The sequence below is a fragment of the Elgaria multicarinata genome, chromosome 8 (genome assembly GCF_023053635.1).
Source record: "Elgaria multicarinata webbii isolate HBS135686 ecotype San Diego chromosome 8, rElgMul1.1.pri, whole genome shotgun sequence".
Lineage (NCBI taxonomy): Eukaryota > Metazoa > Chordata > Lepidosauria > Squamata > Anguidae > Elgaria > Elgaria multicarinata.
Window position 1 is genome coordinate 102,355,273 of NC_086178.1, and position 25,364 is coordinate 102,380,636.

General features: G+C 41.1%; 1 protein-coding gene across 2 annotated transcripts in view; it reads left to right on the top strand.

Moving 5' to 3' along the window:
- The window catches only part of PARG (poly(ADP-ribose) glycohydrolase), an 88,894-nt gene extending 74,413 nt beyond the window's left edge, over positions 1 to 14,481 (top strand). For both annotated transcript variants that reach the window (XM_063133137.1, XM_063133138.1), the window contains 5 exons: positions 283 to 361; positions 2,591 to 2,699; positions 7,944 to 8,049; positions 10,831 to 10,959; positions 12,239 to 14,481. In XM_063133137.1, the coding sequence (XP_062989207.1) occupies positions 283 to 361; positions 2,591 to 2,699; positions 7,944 to 8,049; positions 10,831 to 10,959; positions 12,239 to 12,396 (581 nt within the window). In that variant the 3' untranslated portion in view covers positions 12,397 to 14,481. The remainder of the gene's footprint in view (positions 1 to 282; positions 362 to 2,590; positions 2,700 to 7,943; positions 8,050 to 10,830; positions 10,960 to 12,238) is intronic.
- Positions 14,482 to 25,364: the final 10,883 nt, after the last annotated feature.

Sequence of the window (25,364 nt, forward strand, 5' to 3'; positions counted from 1 at the left end):
CTTCTTCAACACTTCAGACACGCACCCTTTCCTGTGTGTGTGGGGGGGGGGGGGCTGTTTTGCACAGCTTTCTCCAGTCTTGTGCATTTGGCTTTTCTGGATTCCATCTCCCTTATTTTTGCTTATTCAGATGACATTCCTCTCCCACCCCCCTCCACCATTCTATTAGCACTAATGAAACTGGCACAGGTGTTCAGAAGGGGAACGTTTCTACAGAGCACACACACACAAAAATACTCAGCTGAAAATGCCTTGTATTATGCAACGTGTAATTTATTTCAGGTGCAGAGCAATATAGTGAATATACTGGCTATGCAGAAACATATCGGTGGGCCAGGAGCCATGAAGATGAAACACCCAGGTAATGTTCTTGAAAATGAATGCCTTGGACATTTCCACCAGTGAAACATGATACTGGGTCCTTGGTTCTGTACCTTGCTGCAAGCTCACTGGGAATGACATTATTATAATGCAAGTGGGAACTGCAATAAAATTTTGCAGTGGAACCTTCCTTCTAAAAGGAGTGTTCTTGTTCAGCCAACCATTCCCTCCAAGCAGGGCATTCAACTCTTCTGCCCTACACCTATCTTTCACTGTACATTCTGTAGTTACTGAGCATGCTCAAGACTTTGTCGGTATTCTTTTATGTGTGCTGACCCCTTCGTTTTCAAAACACACACACACAAACGCACACGCACATAGATGTACTTCTGCAAACCCAAGGATGCTGGTAGCTCCCTCTTATTTCTCAGTGGCTCTGTTTTGGTTACAGTTCTGTCAGCACTCACCAGCTGAGTTCACTATTTTCTATTGCTTCTTCATACATTAAGTTTTAGGTTCCAATTCCAAGTGTTTGTGTAAAAGAGCTCAGGCCTCTTAGAGCCATGTTTCCACCTTACTTTGGAAATACTTAGGTAACTTTCAAGACACATCTGATGTGTGCCTGAAGAGCCATGAAAACATGCATATGGCCTACTTCTGAGAGAAGGTGGACACGTGAAAAAAGAATCTAGAGCAGTTCTGGAATTATCAACTTTCTCAGACAGGCAGAGGTGGTATATATACCAGTATAATGTAGTCATGAATGTGATTACCATGAGTGCCACCATGTCTTTCAAAAGCAAGATGAGAAGTAGCCTTCGCTTGGCATAATTTAGTTTTTATGCACTGTGGTAACATTTTTTCTGACTTTTTAGTCTTAAGACACATCAAAAAGATTTGATCCTGCTACTTGCACAAAAGTCTTAATTCCCACTTGAACTGGTTCCGTGATGTCTTCCACAGTTAGTTCTCTAAATGCAATTCTGAAACAACATTGTTATTATTATCATCATCATCATCATCATCATCATTATCATCATCTATATACCACCCCATAGTCGAAGCTCTCTGGGTGGTTTACAAAGGTTAAAAGACTGAACATTTAAAACCAATATACAAAATTAAAAAACCTAAAAATAGCTAACATTTAAAACAATTTTTAAACTCTCAGCCAGGCCAAAGACAGTTCTGAAGTCCGTTAAAACTCAACATATGCTGTTAAATGCCTGGGAGAAAAGCAAAGGCTTGACCTGGCACTGTAAAGATAACAATGTTGGCGCCAGCAGGGCCTCATCGGGGTGATCATTCCATAATTGGGGGGCCACCACAGAGAAGGCCCTCTCCCTTGTTGCCATCCTCCGAGTTTCCCTCGGAGTAGGCACCTGGAGGAGGACCTTAGATGTTGAGGTGGGGGTAGTCTGATTCAGTAGTGTCACAAAATAATGACATGGTTCGGATGACATGCTGCAGCTCATCATGACTTATTTAACCCATAACAAGCCAAGGCACCCATTGGACACCAGGATGAATATGCAACCCCCCACTCAGAGCTTCTTGGGGCTTGTCGTGCCAAACAATAGTAAAACAGACCATGGGTTATGTGAGGGTTGTTTAACCTTCACATAACCCATGCTTGTTGCGTTTGCATGACACAACAACCCTCAACTGGAGGTTGTGCATTCAGCATGGTAGTCGCATGTGGTTGTGTCATGCAAAGAGCCCCATTATGTGATAACCCAGAATGTGAAAAGAATTGTAAGATATACAGGGCAAAAGCTTAGTGAGTTTCTTTCCTTGTACCACCTGGTTGAGGATTGCAATTTCAATATAGGGTGAATAAAGGCCAAGAGGAAAGTCTATTCTTGAAACATGTATGTTACATTCACATTATTGTAATCATACAGAAAATATAATTTTATATTTTTCTTGGCCATCCAGACAATCTTGACAAATAATTGACGACATACCCTGTCTGTTATTTAATATTTGAGCTCTGACATTCTCACAGTATAACTAATGCATTTCTAAATCTGTGGGGAAACTTCATGTCTCTTCCCGCATCAGTTCCTGCCCACCCATCCCAAAAGGACTTCACCCATGATCTATGATAGCATTGCCTTTCCCTGACATTATTTCTGTGCTTTTCACCACTGGTGAAGCCCTTGAGAGATGATCTCATTTTCAATCTTGCTTATATGACCAATATTATCACAGTTAATTTTACTGACCTCCTCACTCTTTTTCTCTCTCCCCCCCCCCCCCCATATAGGGATGAATGGCAGAGGCGCTGCACGGAAATTGTGGCCATAGATGCATTTCATTTCAGACGTTTCCTTGATCAGTTTGCTCCTGAGAAAATTAGAAGAGAGCTCAACAAGGCCAGTAACTCCTTAATCCATCTGCAGCCTAAAACCCATCATTTATTTGTAGCCATTTCATTAGTGTTTGAGTTGTGCTGTCCAATAATTTTTGCAGTGTCAACAACTCCCTGAAGGGAGACTTTCTGCTTAATTGCAGTGTCAGTTCATACAAGGTGTTATTCATATTTTCAACAGTAAGATTAAAATCGAAGCTAGCCAGTCTAAGTCTGGCTGGGAAGTGATTCACTCGTGGAATACCTCCTTTCATTTAGAAAAAATGGACTCATAGTTTTATTTTTGAAGCTTAATCCAAGTGTTCACAAAAATGGTTGCAAAGCAATTATATTTACCAGTACCTTCTGCCATTTGTTGTTATGGTTAGTTAACTCTAGATGAGCTTCCTAGTTTTTAGACTAAATCCTGCTTAGATTCATTAAAGGTAGCAGCTAATGTTGAAGGGTGGTTGATTCTTGTTTTGTTAGTTTTTCAATGAGAAATAAATTTTCCTTCCACTAAGGAGTGAATTCAAGGGGTAGTAGGGGCTGTGTGCATGCAGTCCATGTCCACACATGGCCACAATTTCGCACTTTTGGGGTCAAGTGCTGACATGGATGAAAATGCTCATTTCCAGAAGGAGCAGGGGTTTCAAAAGAAAAATTTGGGTTGTTGTGACATGCAAACTGGGTTTATCTTTTCTTTTTTTAAAAAAAAAAACCCTAAAGGAGGAAGAAAATGGTGGTGTCACTCAAGTAACCATAAATTTGTGTATGCCTCACTTGTGGGACTTGACCCAGCAGTTGAAAGCTAGTACTTTAACGAAACTTCAAAAATGTAGCTTGCTAAATTTGTAGAGTCCGTGGAATACAGACAATGTGTTTCCACCAGTATCCTACACTAACTGGTTGTAGAAGTCCTTTCATGTCTGAGAAAAGTAGGTTGTCTGAATCCGCTATAACAGCATACCATTTAAATGTCTTCTAGATAAATAATAGAACTTGAGTTGAAAGTGCATTTACAGGGCTTTAGCTCAAATCAACCTAAGAGTTTTTAATAGCATGCAACAGAGTAAATCCATGCAGAACAATAAACTACAGCATTGGTGTCCCATGTAAAACCATGGAGAGTTCTTTGGGGCAGTTGTAGCATCAACAACTATAAAGCAAATAGAGAAGATACCCATTTCTATCATTTGTAATGCATCTTCGTTTCTGGCATATGAATATACCTAATAATCCTGCACGATTTAAACCATCTGATCCTACTGTATGTGCTTAAGCATATTCAATTTAGCATGACAGGCTTTTCTTAATTTTCCATCTAAGAAAGATACACACACACACACACTTAATATTATGGTTTCAAAAATGGCGTAGCATGATTAATACTAAATTCGTTTTTTAAAAGAAAGTAAAAGCTAGTGCTTCATATTGAAAGTAACATCAGGTACCATCAAGGATGGCAATAAAATAAGCTCTGCAAAAGACAGTAAATAAAATTAGTAAACTTCACTGACAGCTTAATTGGAAAACTAAATCACCTACTTCAAGCATCTGACATCGGACTTCATGTATTCAATCACATTGATAGGAAAGATGCAAATTGTACATTAGGATAGATTTTATACATTTTTCTGCTGTATAGAATTTTTCTTCTTTGGCTAGCAGTCTGGTTTTGAGTTGTAGATTGTACATGAAGCAAGTGACATTTTACATTTCATTAACTAAAGTAAACTTAGATTTATGAGGAAATTGTGAACTATATCGCTACAGACTAAGAATCTCTGGGCATATTCCTTTTAGGATGTTGCTAGTGTATAAGTACTTGCTATTGCTCCTGTCATGTAGCAAAATTTAATGCAGTTTGTGGAGTTTGTTTGCACAAATGTTAGGTGCAGGAAGAGAAGGGAAACCCCGTGAGGGAGTGGAAAAACAAGCCGAAGGCAGGGGCGGAACCAAGGATAATCTTTGCAAAATATTATTGGTATGAAAAAGGTTTAATGAAGGTGCCTACACATTTCGGACAAAAAACATCCTTCCTCAGGGCTTATTCAACAAGGTTTTACAGTCGTTTGCTCAATGAAATCATAACCTAACCATTGTCAGCCCTGTCCCTGGTTCCCTCCCTTGGTATTACTCTCGCTTAGTATCACATAGTGCAAAAGGGCCTTGCGACAAAATGTTGTAGCATATAGTGCATTGTTCAGTGTTTCAGTCTGGATGCCCTCTTCCAAGATATTCCATTTCCCTTCCCACTTAGTTTTCTGCTCTCCTCCCAATAGTCAGCATATTGTGACTGAAAATGGTCAGCCGTCATTGGGCTGGTTTTGGGTCTGCCCCCTTAGGTTTTTTTCTAAATGCTTTTTGTACTTCTGCAAACCTCAGGGCTCCCTATGGTGCTGTGGTCTACAGAAGTAGCAGTACTCACCTCTACACACTGGAAATAGAGGGAACAAGTGCAGCCCTGCATCAGAAAATTGCAGCGTGGAGTTCTTCTGTTCAGGGTTTCAACCATTCTGTGTTTTTTTCTCTGTTTTGATTATATTTCCTCCATGTTAGGGTTTTACTTGAGGACCGCATGGTATGGACACACTTGTGTTTAATGCAAACTACATCAAATTTGATTTCTCCATTATAACTTCTCAGTATGAACCGGAGAATAACCTGTCCAGTCAATGAGATGGTTCTGTTTACCATCTCTCTCTCTCTCTCCTTTCCTTCTCCTTGCCAGCCACTCCATTCTATTACTCCTCCCACTGTTGTCAGGTTGTTGTATTTTATCTCAACATTCTGTTATTTTCCATTCCATTATTTGAATAGATTTATATACCGCTCAATCCATAAGCAGTGGGTTGTTCTCTGCAGCAAACAAATCCAATATAAGGCAGATAAGGCAACATCAGTGGCTACTAGGAGGAGGGCTTTCTCTGCTGTGGCACCCCGGTTGTGGAACGAGCTCCCCAGAGAGGTTCGCTTGGCACCTACATTGTTCACCAGCTGAAGACCTTTTTATTTTCCCAGTATTTTAACACCTAATTTAACTTAAATTTAAACTTTGCTGTTTTAATCTCATATTTTAACTTATATTAATTTTTGTTGTGTGGTTTTATTCTGGTTGTGCTTTCTATATTGTATTTTGTATTTGTGTTTTAAATTTGTCGGTTGTTTTTATGCTCTTCATGGTTTTAATTTTTGTGAACCGCCCAGAGAGCTTCGGCTATTGGGCGGTATAAAAATGTAATAAATAAATAAAACTAGTCTTAAAAAACAATGGTAAGCATATATGGGCTGGGTCATAGTTCAGGGAAGGCTTGCGTGAAAAGAAATATTTAGAGTAAGCAACATAAACTCAATAATGATGGTGCTTAGTTAATAGTAGAGAGTTCCATGAGCTTGGTGCAGCCATACGAAATGTCCTGACTTTAGTCGACGCAAGGTGAACAGAGTGTCACGCACTAAGTGAAACTTCCATAGGTGGCCTGCTTTTGGGATCCTTCCCCACCACCCCCATGCCATGGTTGTACCTCTGCAAAGTTGAGCCTGCTGATACCTTTGTCTTGCCTGTAGGTGGTGTGTTTCGTGGGTTAATTAACCCACAGTTTACCATGACACATGCTGGGCACATTCCACAACCATTTTGAATATTCAACCCCCGGGGGTTGATACATGATTTTCAAGCCTGGACACTATAGGTTAATTGTGGGCTAAAGAACACATAGTTAACCTACAATTAACCTACTGTGTCTGGGTTTGGATGTCATGTAGCAACCTCCAGTTGGTCCTTTCAGGGGTTGACTATTCAAAAAGGCTGTGGAATGTGACAACTTGCCACCATTACATGTGAATAGCCCCATTGTGTGATGTAGTCACTGTGCTGTGCATTCATTGCTTCCGCCTCACCTCATTGGCTCTCAGCATCTAGGAAATTATCAGTGCGACAGCATCATGCCATGTGCTTTATATCAAGAAATGGGGAGAAAGTGACATCTAATTCTTGTAACATCTAATTCTGTTCATACTGTTCATAGCAAGTGCAGGTAGCTCATTTATGCTGGCAGCCTGCCTCGTTCTTCTGGCTGGTTCTGGCATGGTGATGAGAGTTGCTTTATGTTTCCTCCTAAGCCTTTTTCAGGAACGTGTTCTCTAAAGATAAACAAGATAAGAGTCAAGCTGATATGTTAATGAAGCTCCAGAAGTCTCTCCAAGACAAGCTTATTTTCCCCACAGCTGGAGCAAAGGGTTTCTGGATAGCATAATTTCTCATAAACCTTGACTGTTGTCTCACATCAAACATTCTTGATTTTTTTGTAAGCCACATATGTCTAATGGGATTCTTATAATTTGTGATGTTGTGAATAAGCTCTCAGTCACTAAATATAAATAATAGTGGACTGCCAAATGAAAATGAATATTGGTCAGAATGTACAACCCCCATGGGGATTGAAGAAACAGATCTATAAATCCATCCAAGTCAATGTGATTTCAGACACTTGTATATATGTATATCGGTGTCATCCTTTCTATGCCTGCTGAAAATACATTTATTTCACGAAGGCTTCCTTGATTGACTAGCTATGGTTTTTATTGGTATTCTGCTAAAAAAAACACCCAACTTTTAATATGGTGTTTTATTCTTTTTACCTTTTATTGTCCACCATTCTTGAATCAGTTTAGATGTGGAGCAGTATATAAATCTTGTAAATAACTAAAATGAATAAAAATAATATAATTTTCATATGTCACCAAAACAGTTCTGGAGCAAAGGATTGATGACTGTGACCTTAACATCCTTTCCCTATAACATTTAGTAGATCAGAGAAGAAAATCCCTCCCTGTGGGCCACAAATAGGGATGTGTATATTAAGCGTTAAAACAACTGAAATTGTGTGCTGAGGAAACTCCAATCTTCCAAACAAAGGATTCTGAATGAATTGAGTTTACTTAAGGCTGGTTATACATAACATTTTCTGCTTTTGAGATCCAGATTTTTAAATCATTATAGAACTTTTGGGCAAGGACTGGAGGCAAGAAAGTTTGGGACTTGTGGGAATGGATGAAAGATAAGGCCTAGGGATTAGATAGGTACTAGGGGAAATTGTGGCAGCCATAAGACAGATATAAAGAAAATGCACATGCAGATTTAATTGTTATACACAATGCTTTGCAGTGGTCCATTAGCTAAAGTTCTTTGTGGTGTTACTAAAACTGCACACATGCCTGATAAACCCAAATTACAAAGTGGTATGAGCTGATTTTCTATCTTTAGGCTTACTGTGGTTTCTCTCGACCTGGTGTCCCACCGCATCACCTTTCAGCAGTAGCTACAGGAAACTGGGGATGTGGTGCCTTTGGAGGCGATTCAAGATTGAAAGGTAAATGTTAATATAGTTAGCTAAATGTTAGAAAGTTGTAAAGAAGTTAAAACAAATAAGTTGCTCCCCACTGTTTTCCTTCCTTGTTCTCTCGGTCACTTGCTGCTTTCTGCTGCTCTTCCAGCTGGAGGCTAGAGCAGCTGAGAGTAAGATGAGCAAGGAGGGGAAATCTCTGAGATTGGCTTCCTTGTTCTGTGCCAGAAAATGTGAAGGGCTGCTTGTAGGTGAGTGGATAAGCAGCAGTAAAGCACCACTCCATGATGGGGCAGGGGCAAGAGGGCTGATCAGCCAGAGTAGCTGTCCAAGCCATTCATTTCTACAGACATTCGAAGACTTCAGTACATATGGAGCCTCATTTATAGGCTGTGGTATGAATCAGACCACAGTTAGTCCATTATGATTACGTGAGAGTGTTTAAGTTATTTAGAAATAAATTTCACAAAGCTGAAGCTAGCCCAAAGTAGTTGAACTAGCTGAAATGTTAGCACCTGTGTATTCAGAGCATTCCCTAACCTTGTTTTGCCCATTCTGCAATTGCAGACAGAGAAGGAAGCTCAGAAATGACGACACAGACAGCAGAGCTTGGGATAACTAGAGCCTCTTTATTTAATTGGGTAATTCACCCCTCCCTGGGTCTGCATGTGAGGGTGCGGGTGTCTAATTAATCCTTTCTCCAGGCAACTAGCCTGCATTAAAGGCAAGCCACTTAGCCAAGCCAGGAGTCGGGTAAAGCCCAGCTCCTTTCTTGAGCTACACTTGTGTGGTTAGGGGTGGGGAGACCCCGTGGCACCCCTGCCCAGTGCTGCAGGACTCCAAGAAGGTGAGACAGAGATGACCCCAAAGGCAAGACATATATCCTGAGTCGGGAGGCGCACAGCCCTCGAGGATCAGGCCTCAGAACTTGCCAATCACCATAAGATGCCAACGAGTGGTCATCAAACCTCTTCCCATGTCCTAAGATTCCTGCACAACCCTGCCCATTCCAAACAACCTATTTGCCCACCCTCGACTAAATTTAATACCAGCCTGGAGTAGGCAAAAAACCTGTACACCAGAGCCAATCCGTGGCAGGTAAAAGGGAGCAACCAGCTAATCCCATACTAGTTATTGGGTGGGAGGCTGGGAGCCGGAAAGTGAAAGAGGCCAGGGAGCATGGGGAGCATGCCATGATAGGCGTGCCCCACCCACGCTTAAAGCTGTTCACGTGCCCCAGGCACGTGGAGCATCTTTCTTCCCCCTCCCTGCCCACAAATGCCTTGATTAACAACAAAAAAGTAAAATCTGCCATTTTCTGTTTGGTGATCAGAAAGCAGATAACATTCACTTATAAGGTTTGCAAGTGGAAAATGTGTAGAAACAAAAAATGCAATAGCAACCTTTAGCCCACCATTTCTTTCGTAAGTTTCCCAGTTGAAGCACTGCCAACATTAACTGGAATCCTTGTAATTAAACTGTGCAAGGTGACCCTTTATTTTCATAAATTCTTCCATGAAGCTAGGGAATTAAAGGCCAAGGTAATATATTCTTTGTTCAAAGTATATATTTAAAATCGGGAAACCGTGCAATAGTAAGACTAGGATTAAAGAAAGCCGTAACTGTTTGTCCCATGACATTGGGTGCAAAATGAGCCATCTTTCCTTCATGCCATTTTACTTTAATACATTATCAGCCTGCAAATAAAGGAGCTGCTCTGAGAAGCTGCATTGCTGCAGGAAGAAGAGGGGTTTCGTTTTCTCTTGTCTGCCAACCTCTCTGCGTCTCTTAGCTTCTCCAGGTCAGCAACCTTGGCCTCAAGGGAATGAACTTATTCCCTGGAAGCCAGAAGCTCATTGCACCACGCACACACCCGTGACTTCGGTCCAGCAGGCAGACAGTCGTACATATAGCACTCTGTGCAATACACTGAGAAGCCTCCACACCGTGGTGGCTTCCTACCTTCATAACTGTTGTTGTTGTTACTATTATTGTTATTATTATTATTATTATTATTATTATTATTATTATTATTATTGCTGTTATAGGGTTTGTTTACTTGGAATTGGTTACTGGGAGATGCTGGGGTGTTTGTTTAACGCTTTTTTAAATTTTCATTTAGTTACTGTGAGTAGGGAGGGAAGAGCTTCTAAACTCACCCAGTTGCTTAATTTGCCTGTTTGGTAGTCTGGATATATAGGGAAACTATGGTGCAATATCGTTCCTTGGCAGAGGGCTATGGGAGCACATTAAGTTACAAATTGGCATCTAGTTCAGCAGTCTTTGGCCTCATCAAATCAAGCCTAGACCAGGGGTGGGGAAACTCTTTTCATTTCAAGAATTCAATTTCATAGAAGCTTTTGGAGGCCACATCCAGTGCTGGGTGGCGCTAAAGTCAAAATGGGCGAGGCCACAAATACAAAAATTATCTGCACATGTGAAAAGGGGAGGGGGGAAGCTGTACAGCAGGCAGAAAACCACCAATCAATGGTTGGGGGAAATTGAGGAAGGTCGAGGGAAGAAGATGTGGACACTGGGGAACCCTGGGTGGGCTGCATTTGGCCCCCAGGCCTGAGATTCCCCATCCTTAGACATTGTGAAATGAACATGACAGCATCTTCTTATTGGTTTGAGATTTATTTGCTCCTTAGAACATGTGAAGAGCAAGTAAAGAAGTTCCTGCTAGCCTTTTGTAAAACACCTTTGGGAGCTGCAGATGAAAAAAAAATGTCTGCTGTTTCCTGGTAAACTTCATTATTCTGTATTTACCTGTTGTTGTTTTCTCTTGTGTGAATTTACTTCATTCAGCCCTAATACAAATCTTGGCAGCTGCAGAGGCTGGGCGAGATGTTGTTTATTTCACCTTTGGAGATGCTGAGCTGATGAGAGACATTTACAGCATGCACACTTTCCTAATTGAGAAAGGACAAACCGTTGGTAAGCATTAGCTAATCCCTTTCTCTCTGGATGCTTGAATGATGATAAACAAAGCAGGGTCATGGTCGCTATTATAGTACTGCCCTAAATCAAGGAAAACATCTTGGGCAAATGGAAAAGCTGAGCTGTGGTGTTTACAATTCAATCCTAGACAAACACTTTACAAAATGGGGAATTTTGGGGTTGTTTAAATATCCCTCAAAACACACTATTAGATTGTATCCATTCTCATAAGGTAATCTTTGTGCATGGCAACTCTGTGCTTGAAAAGAAATAGGTGCCAAGGTAACACACTTTCTGTGACAATAAAAGTATGAATAAAATGAGCAATAAAAATGGATAATAAAATGAAACATGCTAGCTCTATAAACCATACAGATTTCCATGGTTTCTCTTTACATAATTTGTTCTGTGTCAGCTAGTTATGGGGTTATGGACTCTCCAGGGCACTGAAATTCCACACTGACCATGAGGAATCTTTAGTTAGGAATTCATTTGGCTTCTGAGATTCAGGCTGCATTGTGCATTTAATGGCTAGAAAATTGCTCCTTTTTAATATATAAAGGTACTATTCAAATATAATTTTATATTAGCAAATTGATTTTTTTTTAATGTTCTGCCTACCCAAATAAACAGTGCATTGTTAATGGGACAATGCTTTTATGTACTGAAGTGTTGTAGGTTACCAGCATTCATTCTTTGGTAAAGTTTAATAACATATACAAGTACAAAATAAAAACATAGTTTTTGTGTAGTTAGGCCTGGACAGTAGCTTCGGCTATTGGGCGGTATAAAAATTAAATAAGCAAGCTCGGATAACTGTAGGCGTGCTGTTTTCACACAGCATCTAACAGTTAGACCAGGAAACAATAAAACGATAGCATCTATAATCATAATTCCATAATTCATGCAATTTAGGAACATATCCCACTTCTTAGAAACATACTGTTAAGCAGTTAAGCTTCAGATAGTTGTGTCAAACTCACCATGTGGGACATTTTTATAAGAACATGTAACTCCAGAAGAATTACAGCAAAATGTCACCCCTTAGTGCCATTTCCCTATAATTACTAATAGTATATACATGCCCTTTACATATAAAGTATTTAAAAAAGTCTCACTTAAAATTCGAGTTCTCTTCGTGAAACCTTTTTTCCTTATGAGTAATGGATCCATTTATCATCTAATGTCAAGAAAGACTCTGTATTCATTCATGTAAGCCTGGCTAAATTTCTAGTTCAAAATTACTGACTTTTTTTTTTCTATTTTCATTTTCAAGGAGATGTTTACAGGCTGTTGCTCAGATATTACAATGAGGAATGCAGGTGTTGCTCTACTCCAAGACCAGAAGTCAAACTCTACCCTTTCATATACAGTACAGTAGAATCCTATGCAGATTCCACTGATGACGAGAGAGGAATATGTTTCGATGACTAGAATGAAAATTTGCAGAGTGAATATCCTTCTTTTCTTTGTAGAATATAAGTTGAATTGTTAAATGTAGCATATGGTATAGCTTAATTTAACATCCATGAATATAAATATTGCATTTGTTTTATGTTACCTGAAGACCAATGTTGAAAAGAAACAGGTTTTCTTGCCGATATAGAATGTACACCCAAATCATCACACATAGAACAAAATGTTTGGGTAACACACTTTTTTCCCCAGGTTCAGGGTTGAGTTTTTACTCTATATTCTTTATGGTTATATTTGAAAAAAGCAGATTTATACATGTCTACCCTTTTTAAAAAAAGCAATTATAGAGATAATCAGAGAGAGAGAGAGAGAGAGATTCCTATATAAACCACTTAGCATGCCAGCGGTATAATTTATGAGACTGATATGGGTAGAAAGCCTTTTAATATCTGTGGTAGTGGGCATACAGTTCCATTTCCTCCTGAGGCTGCTGTGGCTCCTTAGACAATTTTAGCTGTACAAACAGCCTCACTTCTGTTTCAGTTTAGTGAAAGATGTAAAATAGGCAAAGATGTCTTAGAAACGATAATGAAAGGAATATCCAGGGCTCCTCCTTTTGAATGGGAGCATGGTTGGGGAACAACAGCAAAAGGAAAGGTATGATGGATCTGGGCTACAAAAATAACCAAGATGAAATTTAGAGAAAGTAAAGGGGGACTTATTGGCCCCATTCAGAAGACATCTTAAACCATAGCTTTAACCATGGTGGTTAAGCCAGAAAGCCAGGCTGTGTTCAGAAGACACCTTAAACCACAGCTTTAACCACAGTGAATAAAGCAAAAAGTCTTATTAGCCATGGTTAAAGCCATGGTTTAAGGTGTCTTCTGAACACGACCTGGTTTTCTGGCTTAACCACCATGGGTAAAGCCATGGTTTAAGGTGTCTTCTGAACAGACCCTGTATGTTATTTCTTAGCGAGGGCCATATATTCATGAAATGGTTAAACAGCTTTTTTTAATTTTAAAATGGTTTAAAATTGCACAAGGTTCTTTGTTGCTGGGATTTAGGTGGAGAAATATATCTATATATTTAATGTACAGTGAGTATTATATCTGGGATTTCATTATATAATATAAAACCCATATAAAGCATGTGTTGGTAACTATGGTCAATTTCATCGAACTGGGATTTGATAAATGCTCCAAGAATTATGGCACAATCTAGGGGAAATTTCTACCAAGACCAGCTCCACTGGAACAAGTGGGAGTTGTGCAAGGCTGCCGTTGTACACTTTTAAGGCTCCCTATTGTTTCAGTGGGACATAGGAAACATTCCTGCTTAATTTTGTCCTTTATGGGAAAGTGCTCCGAAAAAAGAAAGGAAATAAAAATATAAGGTTCTTGTTGCTTGCTGTGGCCTTGCCAGGAGATAACAATAAAGATTATTCAGCAGTAGAAACTTTGCTGTAACCAATTCTAGGGTAGTTAGAGGGAAAGATGTCTTGAGAAAACCTTGTGGCTTAATGTTGAATACAGCACAATACTGTATTTTTCTCTAGCTTTAAAGTAAAATAGTACAGGGTTAAAAGGTTAATAAGAGCCTTGTGGTCCCAGCAGCTTCCTAATTAAAGAGAAAACTAAACTGTCCAGGATGCTTCATCAAAGCCAAAAGGGATAATTCTAGGTCAATTCTATATTTTTCCCTACATCTTAATTTCTTGTGTAACTGCTCAGTCTCTTGCTTCTCAGCTATGTGATGTCCTCTCTAGTTTTATTAGTAAGAGAGAACTGCTTTGTGTTGCACCCTAAATACTGAAAGAGCTGATGGGCCAATCATCCATTAGATGGAAAAGTGCCATTTCAGTCAGCTGTGTGGTACAGTGCTTTTCTCTCTAGACCAATCCCCATCTAAAATTCCTCAGTGACAAAACATGCAATTATGGTCACCCATGAGTGTATATAATAATTTATAGCAGGTTAAAATATATCATTAATTCTTTAAACTTGCAAGTTGTGCATTTGTTATATTTTTTGATTGGGGCGGTGAAGAATCAGTATGATGTGTACATGATTTTTTTTTTTGTAATGGAAAATAATAAACCCAATGAACATTTTTCTCCACATTTGTCTGTTGATGTGTTCATTTGAAGAGTGTTGACATGGGTTTTTGATGAGGAAATCGTGTTCACCTATCTACCATAGTGTCTGCAACAGGAAACATGGTCTAACCATAATAATAACCTAATATTATGCAGCCAAACAAAACAAGTTCTGCAACAAAAAAATGAACTCTGCAACTGTATATTATACAAACTAAGCAAATATACATGTCTTTATTTTGTATAACTTACTATGCAATAAGGGTTTTGTGTAATATTTAATTTTTGCTTACTATATTCTGTTTTAACTAGTCAATGTTAGAAGGAGCAAGGCAATGAAAGTCTTATTCAGCCACCTTTCTGGCTTTGAGTTTCATCCATGTACACTCATACCTTCAGGGATATTTTCATAGCCACAAGGGCTAGAAACTTGCTTTTCTAAGAAAAAGAAATAAAGCTTGTTAGGAATCTGGTATCTTCACTCAGTACCACATCCTGCTTACCCAAGCAGTCACCGCATGTTCTCTGTGCATGTGCTGCATTGAATAAGTTGCACTCTGACCTGAGGACCAAACTACAGAAGGGATTGGGGAGATCCATAATTTGATAACCCATGTTTTTTAAAATGGCGAATGTAGCTGAAAGGGGCTGAGGGAGGGCCATTTAAAACACAATTCCTGTGTTATTTCCCTTTTCTGAATTGCTTCCAGCTGCTATTTGCCTCATGGGGGTAAACTTGAGGTATGTTTCGGTTCATACTGTGGAACAAGTAACAGTTCTAGGAGGGCAATTTGAATTGGGCAAAGATCACTATGGCCCCCATCCAAATCATGCAGGCCCCCGTGATTGCATTTACTGAGGTCACGTGGTCTGACGTTGCCCCAGCGTGATTATTTTTATTATTTTAATCTCAGATTTGAGGTTATGGTGCTCAGATATCAGATGAAAATACAAACGCATTGATAGAAAGAAACGCACAATGATTACAGTTCGCAATAAAATATGTTACTTTTATATTTTGTGTAGGAGAAATGTTATTATTATTATTATTATTATTATTTATTTATTTATTTATATAGCACCATCAATGTACATGTTAGAATATATTTTCGTAACGGACCAGTATCATGTCCTTTAGCTACATTACCTAAAGAGACAAGTGTTCTTTGAACCTCACCAAAGATTCCTGAACAAACTTTTGCAGTCATCAGGTAACAGGAAAGGCCTTGTTATGGATCAGTTACTGGGGCAAGGACTGCCCCATCGTATGATGCTGATGTTAAACACATTTAGTTGTGTTAGTTTTAGAAAGAATAAATGCTAATAATAAATGTTGTTAAAGAATGCCCAGGATTCTGTACCAATCGCGGCTACATCAGAAAGTGAAATTAGAGAGGTATCGCCACTCCTGGCACTGACATGGAGGCTGACTGATCATCAGGCCAGACCCCCCTATCGCCAGAGTCACCAATCTTCCAACTGGAGAGGATTTCCAGATTCCAGGTTTTCAGGCTACTGCTCCTTGAGTTGGAGACATCATATCTGAACGCGTGTTATACAAGCGTTCCAGACACAGAACCCGGTCACTGCTTTCAGATTGGATTAGGCATCCAAGCTTGGACCTACCACCTTGACACAACTATTATTGGTGCTGAGCTGCACTTTGGGTATGGAGGGCAGACTCTGGATGAATATTATCAAGATCATTTTTGCTATTCAAGACCCATCTCGTCTGATTGGTACTGACACGCAATGTCAGCTATGGTTTCCCAACCACTGCCAGACCAGAGATCGTTCCTGATTCCTCCAGTGCCAGTGCTGCAGCCAATACACACCACTGATGCTGAATGTAATCACATGGGATCGAGGCAAGATACAGCATCTGGACCTCAACACACTACAACTGGCAGTGCAGAGGATCAGTTGACCCTTTCTGATCCTTTGGTCCCTGATGCAGTAAAATGCATTCTGGACTCTGCTCGTAAGTCATTTACAAAATGTCCTTATGCCCATAAGTGGACATCCTTCTGCTCCTTTGCAACTGCGCTCATGACTTTGACCCTGTTCAGTGCCAGTTGTACCAAGTTTTGCAGTTCATTTTGTCTCTTTACAACAAGGGTTGTAAAGGTATTCTTATCTTTCAGCTATCTCTGCCTCACACTCCCATGAATGGTTTCTCTTTTTTTTTCTCACCTGCTCAATAAGCAGTTTCTTTGGGTTATACGAAATCTTGCTCCTCCTGTTCGGTTCCTTTGACTTGAAATGTGTCAATTCTTCTGCAGACCTTGACTGCCAAGCCATTTGAACTGCTTGCGACAACAGATTTCCTTCCCTGTCTTGGAAAACAGCCTTTCTGTTGGCTGTTACATCAGCCCCGCTAGTCTAGCAAACTGTGTGTGTTTGCGTATAGATTCAACTTATATGACTTTCTATTGTGATAAGGTGGTGCTCTGTCCTGATGTCATGCTCCTGCCCAGGGTGGTGTATGAGTTCCACTTGAATCCAAATATCGTACTGCCGGCTTTGTTGCTGTCTCCTCCTACTCTGCTTGAATCTACTCTTCATACCCTGTACATTCAAAGGGTATTGGCTTTCTATAAATTGAGGACTGAGCCCTTTCATCCATCCCCTCACTTATTTGTGTGCTGTGGTAGCAAGCAGCAAGGACTACCAGTGTCATTGCAGAGGATGTTGTCCTGGGTGGTCACACTATTAAGTTGGGATATAAACTGGCTGGCCTCAACCCTTTGGGTCCAATTCGAGCTCACTCGACTCATGCCATGGCTACATCGGTGGCATTTGGGAAAGGAGTCTCTCTTCCTGAGCTCTGCAGAGTGGCCACCTGGTAGAAAAGGTAAATTTTCATCAGCCATTACAGACCTGATGTGCGAGCCAGAATGGACTGTTCTTTCAGCATCACAATTCAGCATCTATCTCATGATCAATACCACATCTTGTGATAACTGGGTAATTCCATTAGTTCATACATGTTGACATTTTTTTTTTGTCCATCCTGATTATACTGCCAATCAATCACATGTACACTGTTTCTTCTAAAGACTCTGCTATTCTCTCCCCTCTGGTTACTTGTTTTAAAGTTGGTTAGCCAGGAGGAGGAGGAGTAATCGAATCTCCTCCAGTTTACATACTTTACCAGTGCCAATATTTAGTTAAATATCCAAATTCTTGAGATTGGGTGGGCTAAAAGCCCCAAAGCTAAATACAGGACGAGGTTTTTATATTGCACAACCTTACATTTTGTTTGGTTATTTGGTTAGTTTAGGAAGCCTGGATTGCTCCAAATTAAGGAACAGGTAGTAAAGATATTATCCTGTCTTTAAAACTGCTTGAGCAAATTACAAGTACCAGGTTTTGTATGTGCCCTGTCTTCACCGTGTTGTTCATAAATTTACCTTTCTGTTTTGTGTACATAAATATTCATGCATAGATGTTCATTTCAACCCCCTGGATAACATCAGAGGCAGGCTGAAGCGTGCGCCCCCTGGTGCAGCTCCAGGAACAGCAGGATGTCATCAGTGGTTGCTCCTCTCTAGCGCTCCCCACCCCCAGTCTTCCTTGTTTGTGACCTTTTTAAATATCTCTGCCACCCAACATGAGTGAATGTCATCTGGAACAAAATGCATCAAGTAGAACTCAGAAAATGCATCCTTTAGGATTTTTTAAATTATTAAAAGAAGCACCTGCTCTTTAAAAAACAAATTCTTTGTGGCAGCAACACTTGCTGATGGGAAAAGCTTCATGGCAGTGAGAGATTTCACTTTCTCTTCATGTGTTGCTATTCTGAGCGTATTGGTTTCTATCCGTTCTTTCTTAAAAGAACTGATAGTTCTTTTACTATATACTCAACTATCTTTAGTCTCATAAAACCATCCATTTCTCTCATATCTCTGTTCTCACAGAATCATATACACATTCCTAAACCACTCCTTCACTCTCTACCCCACTTCTGCCCTTCACTTCACAAAATCATAACCCAAACTCACACTCTTCCTATCTGCACAGACTTTATATAGAGAGAGCTACATTTCTCCAGCTCTTCCCCCTCTCACACAGCCAATCCAAGCATCACATCAGAGGCTCTTTTCCAGAAGTCTGCTTGTGAGCATGGCCCTGCTCACAAGGAGGCATTTGAGGAGCCTTCTGCAGTGCGCACTCCTTCGCCTAGCCGCCATCCTAGCCTGAAGTGCCGGTGTTCTGAGGGACTAGATGATGGCCCAGCATCTCCTCTGTCTCAGAAGTTGAGCTCTTTGCCACTCAAGAAGGCAGATCTGAAGGCATCATCCCTGAGAGCCCAGGACCCTCTTGGGTAGTCCCAAGGTCCCCTGGGGTGCCCTGTTCCTTGGGGACATTTGTTTCTGAAGGTTCAAGTCCTTCCATCATGACAGTGGAACACCAATAATACACCATTGTAAATGGCTTACTGTTCGCCAGCCCTTTGTTTCCCAGCATCTATGCCGTATAAAAGTCCCAATATTAGGGTGACTGTCTTGAAAAAGTTAAAACATACCTGAAAAAGAATAAACTTCCCAACACTAGCATTTTTAACAGGATTTACAAGATTTATAAACTTTTGTGAAGTATCCATTGCTGTAATTTCTGACATTTCCTCAGTTAAAAAGGCAATATATTTATGGTTTTGTTATGTAGCAAGCCTATTCCTTGTTCATTTATCATTGCTTAAATGAATGCAACATATGAGCCATATGTGAGACATCTCTTACTCATAGCTCCATTACAGCATTGCCATCAATTTCTGGCTAACCAAGCTGTCTCCTTATTTTACAATCTTATTTGCAATTCTGGTAGAAGTGACATTTGGAAAATGCTTAAAAGCGATCCAGTATGTCCCAGTTTCTCTTTGATATGTATTAATTATACCACAAGTAGCTGATTGATCATGTGTTATCTTTGTACAAATTAGTAATAAGTTATATCAATAATGATGACGTAACAGTTTGTATTGCCTAAGCACTAAAGCTTAAGCATGGAAACTGGAATATGTACACTTAATGTGTCTTGGAGGACCTGCACTTCAGGATATTTCTCATGTAACATTTGTTGGGTTGTGTTTATACTCTTTCCTCACCCAAGAGGAAGGAGTCAGCGGATTCAAGCTTACTCCCTCACACTGCTGTAAAGATAAGTTCTTACACCAAGTAGGTTAATAGGAGTATAGCTTTTTACTTTTTCAGCATTGGCAATAGAACAACATACAATTCATTTCATTGCATATTCAGATTGCATTCTTCTTCCTTTCTTCTGAGAACTTTTAAGCAATCTTTCCTACCAGCAATTAGTCTCTGGGAGTTTCAGTTTTCAGACCTTTTGCTCTGAAGCTTCCCTCCCGTGCCAGCCAAAACAATGTGGTATCAGCAACCTTGCTTCCAACTCCTTTCTGCAGCAATGTTCCTTTTGGCAATTCTTTTCCTTCTTCCAACCCCCTCCTACCAACTGTTTAAGACACTACCTTTTTAAACTGTTAGCAAACTGACATCAATTAACTCAGGTGTTTCTTGCCTTCATTACAGACACCTGCCTAATTTGCTGCTGCGTTTCTCTACTTTCAATCTTTCACTACACCCATTCTTTGTAAAATATACATTTGATTATTTACACAATTTCAAAATATCAACATTTCTCCACCTTTTGTTAATGTATATAGAGAGGAGGTCAGAAAATGCAGCACAGAGATGTTCTGAGGCTCCCAAACGGCATTCATAACCTGGAGGTGGTGCCTCCCCCTGCAGGAGATAAGCAGGCTTCTTTGAAAGCCTCCAGTGGGAGGGGCTGCCTTGCCCTCTCAGACCACCTTAAAGAGCAGAGCAGATGTGTTGGGTTGGAGCTCTTAAGAGTGCAATCCCTTCCATTTTTTATTCATTCTCAATCTCTTTCCCTCTGCCTTTCACCAACTTCCAAACATGACCAGAAAGAACAGCAAATGCTTTACACACACACTCACAGAGGAGAGGAGAGCATCTCACTGAATTGGCATTACCTGGAGCATCCTCCTCCACCTGGGAGAGACCAGGTAGGGCTACCAGCACCAGAATCACAACCGTCCATGAGTTTCTGGCAGGATAAGAAACACTGTATAAAACAATGGCAGGAAAGCAGCTGGTGGTCCTCAGCTCCTTATTGGCTGAGAAGACCATGGTACCCAGACCTAATGAACACATCAGTGCAGGACCACTGCAAGTTCCCCAAAGGGAAGGACCTACTGTGTCAGGATCCAGTTCTGATCTATGGCCAGAACTCTGCCTAGAAGCAGAAAGACAGTGGCTGTCTAGATGGGATATTCAGATGAGGTACTGAAGACACTGATCTTAAAATACGTGCACAAACAGAATATTCAATATAACCTGGAAAGCCTTCCTATCCTTGTGCGAAGAGGGAGAACCCCAAATCACAGAAGCATCAAGGGTGTCCTAGGATCGCTACAGTCACATCCTTCTGAATAAGGTCAGTACCAACAGCATCAAGCACCTGTCAGCACTGGTTAGCATCCTGCAGTGCAAAGGGAAGGCTTAATATCTTCTTACAAGCATTTCAAACAATATCTAAAAGGGTTGGCATTGGTCAACCCACCAGCATTGAGGATTTCTCCAAGAAAAAATCAGTGATAATGAACATGCTTTCTTGAAAGTCAGAGTACTGGCCCAGCAAGTCTGGCCCATGATTTGAATGAACTGTGTGCCCTGATATGTGCCCCAGTATTCTCTAAAATGTACCTGGATACCATGACGGAAGTTCTTTGGCAAAGACTTTCCTGATGGAAGAAAACTGAAAGCCATGGCGTTAAGGTGTGGTCCCCTCCACCTTTACTAGGGATGTGCTCCGCTTCTCCTCGAACCGGAGAAGCAGGAGCGGAGCGGGGGGCTTCACCTACCCTTAAGGCGGAGGCGAAGAGAGTCAGGGGGGCTGCGGATCAAAGCGAAGACTATCGCCTCAATCCGGAGCTTCACCTGAAGGGAAGTGCGGGGGAGGGGGACTCATCTGGCGCTGCCGCCATCCATGCGGCGGCAGCACCAGGTAAGGGAGCAGGGAGGAGGAACGCTTACCTTCCTCTGTTGCCGGCTTCAATTGAGGTCCCGGTTGAAGCTGGAAGTGAAGGCCGAGGCCTCTTCCGGCTTCAACAGGGGCCTCAATTGAATCCCGCGACGGAGGAAGGTAAGGGGCGGGGTGGGGTGGGTGGTTTCTCTGGGGCCGCCGTCGATATAGTGACGGCGGCGAAGCTGGATCTCGCTCCGCGGGAGACGGGCGGAGCGGCGCGAAGAGGATTGGGCCCGATCCGGATTTTCCGGATCGGGCCACGAAGCGGATTGGGGGGTCCGTGCACACCCCTAACCTTTACTATGGGTCACTTGGACTAGAATGGTGATTTTCAAAAGTTCTAGCTTCAGGGAACCATTTCCACATCCATATGTCAGCTAAAAAAAACGCTGCACATCTGCTACAGAACCCCTACATGTTGCATAAGATTCTTTCTAAACCACATATTTACTTGATGCAAGATACTGGCCAGGCCTGTAGATCTCACCCTAGATACACCAAGTACTCTCTTGCAGCTTTACATTGTAGAAGAAGATAAATAGTGGTAGGCAATGTGTCTTTCAAGGAAGCCTGTCCAATACTTCTTCTCACTGAAGAATTCCCTGGTAAATTCCAAGAAAATTCAGAGTGTGCTGGGGAAACAGTATACAAACCTTGGTAGTAGCTGAAATACAACTTTTTTCTACTTTGGTTGAATCTTCAGAGCTTAAAGAAATTATCTGTTCATTCTAAATATAGCTGCTGGAACTTTAAAAGCAAGAAGGGAAGCTACAGTTAAAATGAGTAAAACTGCAGTGCAAGCAAACTCCCTCATTTAATTTGAATAATGTTAATTAAACCTACATAAGAGCAGGTTGGTGGCCAGAAACAATGAAAAATTTCCTTGGAATTTCAACTTGGACCAATAGCAATAATTCTTTAACATTTCTAACCCTGCAAATATCTCTTTGTTACAAAGCATCAATTTTCAAAATTAAATGTTAAGAAAACCACTTGGAACAACTGTATTCTTCTATTAAATGACACGATTTTTCCTTGTTCTACCAGCAATTGATTGGATTTAAAACAAAATGTCATGAAAATAAATTGGAGTAATTGCATATATTCCTTCTCTCTCTTCCACCACCACCCCCATCAAAGGACTCAACAAATACTATTATTAAATCTTGTGCTAACTCCATCTTCAGAATGTTCACACTGTAAGATAATTACAGGGCTGGAAGTTAAAGTCATTATTTCTGCTGTTGCCTGAGGAATTTTCAGAAGAAATAATATTCATAAAATGCCAGGAGTAGTGATTTCTTAACTTCATCTTTGTCATAAACCAGAATTCGTATAAGCAAAATGACATTTTCATTCATAATTACTTGACCCTCTACAAATTCAGGTTATGAAGGAATGCTTTACTTTTATAGTCCATGGAAAACTGAAAACTGAACTGCAGAGACTATTCGCAGGATATTCTTACATATATTTAAGTTCAACTTTTCAACACCTTTTATATGGGAAAACTACTGATTTGTCGTCTCTTATGTAGGACATATAGTTCTATCCCTGCATTGCTGTGATGAAAGCCCAATAGATCTGACAGTGGCAAAGAGCAACAGTTGTTTCAATTTAAGACCAGAAATGCCAATAACAATGGCATTGAGACCAAGACACATTGCTCATATGGAAACTATGTATTATTTAAAACATTTCTACCTGGTCTTTCAGCAATTCAGTCTTCAAGGTGGCCAATATCAGATCTTTAAAAATACCATATTGCACAACCTGGGTGCCATTACAGAACAGGATCTGTGTCTGCCCTGAAGGCAGGGACGCCTGGGGTAACATCTCTGCTGACAACCTCAGCAAATGGGCAGGTTTGTACAGAAAGCAGTACGTCAGATACCCTGATTCCAAGTATTACTCAGGTCCTGGGTTTGGGATCCAGGGTCCTGGAGATATGACCTATGGCATGGAATGGAAGAATTCTTTGGTATAGAACTGTGGACAATCCACAACAAACGAGAGTTCAAGTCTATGAAAAGCCTCGTACTTTTCATGGCACAGTCCTTAAAAGTCCAAATAGTAGAGAGTCCATGTGCAGAGTGCTTTCAAAGTCCCAAAGGGCAATGGATCCAAACAGTGAGGGATTTCAGACTATGAGTCAAAAGATGATCCTAGCAAAAGCTCCTCACCTTTGCTCCAGCTTATAAAGGGAGGTGTGGGCCTGTTCAAAAACACTTGGCAGGGGCTCTGGCCTGTAAATCATGCCTGTATACAACAGGGTGGCACAGCTCAGCACACCAAGATGATGCCACAATCTGAGGCCTCATTTATACCTAAGAGGCCTTCCAGGACAGGAGGGGGGGGGAGGAGGATCCCAGGCTTACCTGCTTCTGGGATCATCCCCCTGTGTCTAAACACCAGATCATCCTGGAACTGAAAAGGGACATTCCTGGTGCAGGTTTATTGTTTTTTTCTGGGAGACATTCTCACAGTTGCGGGGTCCCAATCCAGCATCTAGATAAGTTGGGGTTTTTTAAATGGAAATATTCGGCACCCCAACACGCCAAGAGCCATCCTGGGGATGGGGAAAATGCTCCTCCCCCACCGCTGATGGGCACAGAGCCACCTCGCACAGCTCCATGCCCATTTGAAGAGCCCCACTACTTGCAGGGAGGAGGGAGGACCCAGGATCATTGGTTATCATGTTGTGTGTTGGGTACCGTTGACTATTTCATTGCACACAGTTGGTTATTTTAGTTGACTACAGAGTTCCCCGGCAAGAATGGCCAAAGCGGCGGCTGCCACTCTAGTCCAGCCGGCAGAACTCACAATGGCTGATAGGATACCAGTGGGAGTGTTGCAAAAATGCAGGTTCAACTCCTGGTGAATGCCCAATTTCCACCAAGAACGGGAACAACTTAAGAGGTGAGGGACAAAACAGCTTTAATTATGCAGAAAGAGACAATGAATGAACTCATGTTCCATAAACTCACGTTGCCCACCCAAAATGGGGCTGGGGGCTATATATACTCCTGGGTAGAGTTTTTACATCTGCACACTAACAATTCCTTTGTCTAGCTGGAGAGGAAGAATGCTATAAATCAGGTAGCCCTAATTAAGAACTAGGAGAGCCACTCCATATATGGTCTGGCTCTCGGGCTGCTAGAGAAACAGAACAGAGAAGGGGAAATCTTTCTGTGTAACACGCCCCCCTCAAGATGCCTTTTTCTCCTCCTTCAGACCATATCTGTCCCTGATCCAGAAGTGCAGAATACACTTAAAGGCACCAGACACCATAAGCAAGATGACAAAGAACAATACAAGATAAATCACTATTTGTTTTACCCACATGGAATCAGGGAGCCAGGAAGTCAGCCAAGACCAAGGATCAGAGACCCCCAAGTAGTTGTGCCCTATCAGGTCTTGTAACTTACTGAGTTGATCTTCAATAGTTTTCTTCCTGTTATGGAAGGTGACTTTGCATCCCTGATTAACTATTTTACAAAAACCTCCTTACCTTGCCAGAAGGTAGTCGAGAGCTAAACGATGCTAGCTAATTTCTTGATTTAATCCCTCTATTTCAGATTGCATGGTTCACGATGACTCCTGTAGCGTTGATGGTTTTCTCTAACCTACAAGTGAGTCCGAGAATGCTTTTACGATTCTCTTGGGCAATGATTCCGGGGTACACTCCTAGTGTCAATATCCCAGTAACCAGTCCTCCCCCTACCCAGTTACTTTCCATCTTAGATAGTTGTTTCCCTATTATTGCCATATTGTCGCACCCTTTCCCCATTTGTCCTACCAACTGTCCCATGCCTCC